At 18.0% G+C, this 7,380-nt stretch overlaps 2 protein-coding genes across 2 annotated transcripts in view; one reads left to right on the forward strand and one right to left on the reverse strand.

Moving 5' to 3' along the window:
* LOC102677450 (acetyl-CoA acetyltransferase, mitochondrial-like) overlaps window positions 1–820 on the reverse strand; it is a 5,521-nt gene extending 4,701 nt beyond the window's left edge. Inside the window, exons 1-3 of the mRNA XM_031513891.1 lie at window positions 671–820; window positions 172–318; window positions 2–97 (exon numbers count right to left, since the gene is read on the reverse strand). Of these exons, the coding sequence (XP_031369751.1) occupies window positions 2–97; window positions 172–318; window positions 671–697 (270 nt within the window). The 5' untranslated portion in view covers window positions 698–820. The remainder of the gene's footprint in view (window position 1; window positions 98–171; window positions 319–670) is intronic.
* A 217-nt stretch (window positions 821–1,037) lies between these two features.
* The window catches only part of LOC102673264 (death-associated inhibitor of apoptosis 2), an 8,995-nt gene continuing 2,652 nt past the window's right edge, over window positions 1,038–7,380 (forward strand). The window contains exons 1-9 of the mRNA XM_006622876.2: window positions 1,038–1,675; window positions 1,828–1,945; window positions 2,029–2,226; window positions 2,358–2,536; window positions 2,612–2,734; window positions 2,813–2,955; window positions 3,050–3,177; window positions 3,418–3,605; window positions 6,326–6,417. Of these exons, the coding sequence (XP_006622939.2) occupies window positions 1,205–1,675; window positions 1,828–1,945; window positions 2,029–2,226; window positions 2,358–2,536; window positions 2,612–2,734; window positions 2,813–2,955; window positions 3,050–3,177; window positions 3,418–3,605; window positions 6,326–6,417 (1,640 nt within the window). The 5' untranslated portion in view covers window positions 1,038–1,204. The remainder of the gene's footprint in view (window positions 1,676–1,827; window positions 1,946–2,028; window positions 2,227–2,357; window positions 2,537–2,611; window positions 2,735–2,812; window positions 2,956–3,049; window positions 3,178–3,417; window positions 3,606–6,325; window positions 6,418–7,380) is intronic.

Consider the following 7,380-nt stretch of genomic DNA (forward strand, 5'->3'; position numbering starts at 1 on the left):
GTCTTGCTGGTGCTTGACCCAAAAAAGCTTGACAAACATTTCCCATATATATTTCTGTAATTTTATCTTTGGGAATTCTAGCTCGTTCTACTGCTGCCTATTGAAATTATATATTATTTATCTACAACAATTCTATTATTATTTTAATTAATATAAAATAGAAATGGATACTTGTATAGTTATGGCTCCAAGTTTTGGTGCAGATAAACCAGATAACTCTCCAAGAAATGATCCCATAGGTGTTCTAGTTGCACTAACTATAACGACATCATTTAATTTTATTTTAGAGCTATACAATCGTTGGTTGATCAAAGAAATCTAAACATGAAAAAAAAACTGCTAAACAATAAAAAATCTTTTTATTTTTTTTAAATAAATTTTTGCAAATTACATATAGATTATATATAACATATAGATTATATATATTAGTTATTTATATATATATTAGTTATATATATTAGTTATTTATATATATATTAGTTATATATATTAGTTATTTATTAAATGTAGGTAATAAAAGAAAGAAAAAAATTATAAAATTATCATCATTATAATTATATATATATATAATATATATAATATTCATTTAGAAATTAATTATCAAAAACTAATTTTATTATAAATATTATTGTAAATTATTATAAATATTCAACTTTACAAAAAAACTTACTTTATTTATATTTTTTAATATCAGCATTTTAAAAAAATATAACAATTTATTATGACTTATAACTTGTATCTAAGATACAATTAATTGCTTAAACTCTCAACTTATATTTCAACTTATATATATATATATAATATTTTACATGTTTTATAAATTAAATTTTTTTATAAAATGATAATCATTTTAATTTAATTTAAATTTAATATTAGAAAAATATATTAAATAAAAATCTGAATTAAACAGAGATCCTAATAAAAAAATCCTAACTTTTGCGCAAGCGTAGAAATAAAAGTTTTTAATTATATAGAAGATAAAATATAGTGTATTTCTATACTTTGTCAGTTAATCTATACTTTGTGATATGACATGTACTTAAATGATTATTATATTAAACCAGTATGTTTTTATATTTCTAAAATAATTGAGTTCCTAATATAAAATATAATGATCATTTATCCTACATCAAATATATTAAAGTTTAATTAATTTTTTGACCTATTAATAAAATTGATATATAAATATAAATGAATTTCGAAAATGAATGTTGAAGAAAATAGACTACAAACTTTTACTGATTGGCCAGCAAATGCTGCAGTTGATGCTGCTCGAATAGCAAAAGCTGGATTTTATTATAGTGGACATGGTTTAGAAGTACAATGTTTTTTATGTGGAATAAAAATTTCTGATTGGAATTATGGTGATCAAGCTATAGTTCGTCATCGATTAGCTGAACCTAATTGTTCTTTTGTTCAAAATCCTTCTAGTACTTGTAATATTCCTTTAATACCAATTAACAATAATGAATTGGCATCACCATCAACAGAAATATCACAAAATAATATAATTGAATATCAATCTACAAATTCTTATCAATACAAAGAATCTCAAAAAAAATATAAAATCATGTCACATAGGTTACAATCTTTTATTAATTGGCCACTTTCTTCTATTGTATTACCTGAAAATCTTGCCAAAGCTGGATTTTATTATCTTCAACATGATGATGAAGTAATAATGAATTTAAAAAAATAAATAATAATATTTATTATACGTAATATATATTATGCGTGTGTGTTTGCATATACAGAATTGAGAATATTTTAAATATTATATATTATAACATTATATTTTTATTTCTATATAATTTATATTATTTATAGGTACAATGTATATATTGTGGAGGTATTTTAAAAAAATGGGAGCTTGGTGATGATCCAAATAAAAAACATAGAAAATATTTTCCTGATTGTAATTTTTATGTTCATCAAGATAAAGATGGTATTTATATATAAAAAAATTATTTTTCCAGAAAGATTATTCTTTTTTTTAATTATTTCTTACTTTAACATTTCTTTTAATAGATAATTTATATTTAAGTAATGTAAAATTAATATCTGGTACAACATCAAATCTTTTGGACTTAGGAATACAAACACACACAACTCCTAAAAAACAAGATTGTGCAACATATGAAGGAAGATTACATACTTTTAATGGTTGGCCAGAAAATATTAAACAAACTCCTGAAATATTAGCTAGTGCAGGATTTTATTATGATGGTATAATATAAAATATAATATAATACAAATAAATATAAAATGAAGATTTAATAATTTTATATAGATTAAACTAATAAATTAGATTAATAGTATTAAAATATTAAACTAATAGTATTAAAATATTATAATAGGATATGGTGATCATGTTAGATGTTTTCATTGTGATGGTGGCTTACGAAATTGGGAAACAACAGATGATGCATGGATTGAACATGCAAAATGGTTTCCTAAATGTGAATTTGTAAATCTTGTAAGGGGACAAGAATTTATCAAACAATGCATTAATAATAGACCACCGTTAGATCAATCAGTAAGTAAATATTACACAATTTACACTTATATTATATTTTCTAAAAATTTTAAATTAGATTTTATATTTATATAGATTTTTGAAGGTATAACAGAAGACGAAAATATAGATAAAATTGAAATGTCATGTACTTCTTCATCTTCACTAGAAATTACAGAAGCAACATTAAAAAAATTATTAGAGAGTCCATTAGTAACAGTAATGTATTATGTATTTTGTATTTGATAACTTTCAAAATATATTTATTATTATTATACATAGTATTTTCATGTTTAGATAGCTTTAGAAATTGGATTACATATGGATAAAATAAAAAGAGCTTTGCAAAAACGAATAGAGGAAGTAGGAATACCATACACACATCCTGATCAACTTATAGAAGATGTTCTTTGTGGGCAAATTATGGAAGAATCAACAAAGTTAGTAAATCATTTAGTAAATAAAGTTGAATCTCATGTTTTTAAAATTAACTAACTAAAATTAACTATTGTTTTTAAAATCATATGGGAATAGGGAACAAACAAACAATATAGAAAAATGTAATAATATGAAAAAAAATGAATATAAAGAACATTCAATTGAAAATGAGGTATTTAATAATACAGCTAACAGAAAGACAAATATTAACTTCAAGGAAATTAGTAAGTAATGATAATAATTTTATGTTAAAATACATCATATTTAGCAGAAAGATTATAATTATAAAATCACTAATTTATATATAAAATAAAATTTAATAAATTTAATATAATTAAATATAATAATAATAAATTTAAATAAATTTTAAAATAAATTATTATATTTTAATTAAAATACATTTAGATATTAATTAAAGATATAATTAATAATTAATAAAAAGAATATATTATCCATTGTTTCAGCATCTTTAGAAGAAGAAAATAGAAAATTAAAAGAAGCTCGCTTATGTAAAATTTGTATGGATCGAGAAATAGCTATTGTATTTTTACCTTGTGGACATTTAGCAACTTGTGTTTATTGTGCACCATCTCTTACATATTGTCTAATGTGTAGACAAGAAATTAAAGCTATTGTTCGTACATTTCTATCATAAATTATATAGCAAATAATAAATATATTGTTAAATTTATATAAATTTAAAACGTAAAAATTATATCTATTTTATCAATTATATTGTAGACAAAAAAAAACAGAAAAGAAAAGAAAAAAAATGATTTAATTGTATTAGATTAAAACTATATCAAGTATATTATTGAATAATTGAAACATAATAATTTTTATTAAATAGAATATTATGTTGCTACTTTTAATAATTACAGTGATTATTGTGCGATTTTTTTTGATAGATTTTTTAGTTTAATTTATATACTATCAATATATTATCAGTTATTTGTGGAGATAAATTTTCCAAGAATTGATATTTATCACTTGAGTTAAAAATGACATTCACAATAAATAGAATGAAATAAAAGAAAAAGATAATGTGAATGTTACTTCTATGAAAGAGTTTCAGAAAATGATGATATAAATTTATTAAGCAAAATAAAATTCTTTCAATATACATTACTGATAAGTATATCATATTAACTAATTAAAAATTAAAATTAAAAAAATATTAATATAAATATTTAGATAAATAAAATTTTATAACTTTATATTCATATATATTTATATTTATATAATAGTTATTAAATTTAATTTTACACGAATTATTTTATGCTAAATATAATTTTTTAAATTATATATATATTATATATTATATATATAAATTATATATAAATTATATATAGCAATATATAATATACAATATGCAATATGTACAATAATCATACAATACAATATCTTAAACTAATATCTAGCATATTGATAAGATAAGATAAGATATAATTATTTATTAGTCAACAATTGTAATAATTGTCATATAAATTAATTAACTGTAAATTAATTATAGATCAATAGTTGTTAAATTAATTGGTGAATTAAATATACATTTTTTAAAGGACAAATTAAATATATATATTACATTATAATAATTTTAATGTATAATATTATAATTTTAAAATTATTTGATTTTTATTAAATACAAAAAAGTATTGAGAGAAAATATTAATAAATGCATTTATAAATAATATATTAACATTTTTTTCATAATTAATTATATTTTTTATGTATGATGTCTTTTATCTTTCATTGATTCATTATTAAAACATTAAATGATATAGCAAACAATAGAAAAAATTATTTCAAGATTATATTATATTAATTAAAATATATTTTATGTAAATAAAATTAAATTATACACAAACATACCGAATGTAAAATGTTATAATTCATTTCTTACAAAAAAATTAAAATAATAAATTTTCGAAACTATAATAAATTTACATACTAATTCATATAATAATTTTATACATGATATACATATATATTTCTATCTCATCTTAAAAAAATATATATTTCATATAAATATATTTCATATATAATTCATATAATAATTTTATACATGATATACATATATATTTTTATCTCATATTAAAAAAATATATATTTCATATAAATTATATAAATTTAAATGTATATAACATAATTTAAATTAAATAACAAATAACAATAGAATAATATAAAAATATTTTACTATATTAATATTCTTGGAAAAAAAATTTTGAAAAATTATATATTATTAATTTTACGCATAAATTGATATGTGAGTAAAAATATCTATATAAATAATAATCTTTATTATTATTATGTTTTGGTTATATTATTGTATCAAACAAAAAAAAATAAAAAAAGAGCTTAAATACAATGGTTATTGTTATATATTATTATTGCAATTATTAAAATATTTGACAAAAGATGTATTTCTCGTTTTTTTTTAATTTTTCCTTACAAAAAAGTATTTAAATCAATAAATATAAAAATATGAATTGCAACATTTAAACATTTGAGAAAATCACCTCTTATGAAAGAAAAAATATATATTATCAGTATTCTATTTTTTAATTTCATTTCTAAAATATATGTAATATTATAATATATAATAATATTATAATATTAATTAATATGATAATATAAAAATAATGATTAATATAATACTGTTAAACAAAATAATTCAATTTTCGTATATACTAATTTTTTATAATAAAATTAAAAATCAATTTCATTTTTAGATTTTTCATTTATAAAATTAATGTAACATATTTGATAATAATAATAGAATAATAATAAAATTATTATAATAATAACGAAATATTGCAAAAAAAATATAATGTTATTCTTATTAATAATATTGACAACAATAAAACTTAAAAATGTAAAATTGATTAATATTTCTAATTAATTTTTTTAATAAATATGAAATGATTTTATTTCATTATAATTGCAATTATATATACCATGATTTTAATCATATAAATTGTGCATATTCTTTTTTAACTTATTATCTTAACTTATTATCTTATTGTTAAAGATTATTTTAATAATTAGATTTATTAATTATTAATGAAAGAACAGGATGATTCATTTTTCACGTGATTTAAGTAATATCTCAATAAATTAAATAAAATAAGATTGTATTATATTTCTAATAATGATACAAAATTATTTTCTAATAATATTAAAACATTTAAAATTTTTAATGTAATTCAAAATTAAATAATTTCGATTTGTTTCAAAATTGAGATTCAAATATTCATCATAACCATTAGTTTATAGATAGTTCCTTTTGATCACTAGATGGCGCATGTAGTGAGGCTTACTTGTGTCGTATTCCCGAATAACCTCCCTCGCTTGCATACGCTTCAGTAACAACGTCGGAGGTCGACGTTAAAGATTGGTATAAAAGTTGTGTGTGTATGTGTGAAAACAAAGTGCGTGTTTTACTTTTACAGTTATTTTGATAGGTATGTTATATTTATAATATATTTCTATTTTTGTTAATCATCGGAATATAATATTTCTTTAAAAAAATTTAAAAATTAAATTAAATATTGTTAATTTAAAAATAAAATATTTAGAATAACAGACTGAATTTCACGAATCATAATTATTAATCATTTATATAAGTTAATTAAATTTATATGAAATTATACTTTTTGTGATTTATTTTTTCAAATATGAAATACTATTTAAATAATTTACATAAAAAGTAATACTCTATATAATAAATGTAATTCGTAAAGCATTTACATTCCTGCTTCAAAGAAATGATGAGTTATGTTTGTTGAATCTATCTTTCTTACATACCAACTTCCGTTGTATTCTCCCTTTTCTACTCTTGATTACGCTGTTGCCAAATGTCACAAAATGAAACAGATGTGAAAGTTCAGACTAAAAATTCCATTCTACGATTAAATAAATGAAAATATTATATTTTGTTCTTTTTTAATAAAATATTTTTTTATCTTAAGTATCTTCAATTTTAATTTATTATTATTAATCTTAATTAATAATTTTAACTTTAGTTTTATAGATTTTTATGATAAAAATGTAAAAAAAATTGTTTCATAATTGAAAATTGATAACAATTAATTCTATCATCTTTTATTATATAAATACATTTTATACATTTTGAAAATTTAAAAATTTATCTAATATAATTATTAAAATAAACTTAAATTTTATATAAATAATATTATTAAGACAAGTATATTCCGAAAAAAAAGAATAAAATCATTATAAATTTTTACCATATAATTTATATGATTAATAATCCATATAAAGTAAGTTTTTCTAAATCAAAACATTTAATATTTATCTATTCTAATATCGAAATATTCTATTTATTTTATCTAATTTCTAATTAAAATCTTAACAATTTATATATGAAAATTCTTAATTTAAATTTTAATAAAATATATATACTT

The sequence above is a fragment of the Apis dorsata genome, unplaced genomic scaffold (genome assembly GCF_000469605.1).
Source record: "Apis dorsata unplaced genomic scaffold, Apis dorsata 1.3 scaffold_787, whole genome shotgun sequence".
NCBI lineage: Eukaryota > Metazoa > Arthropoda > Insecta > Hymenoptera > Apidae > Apis > Apis dorsata.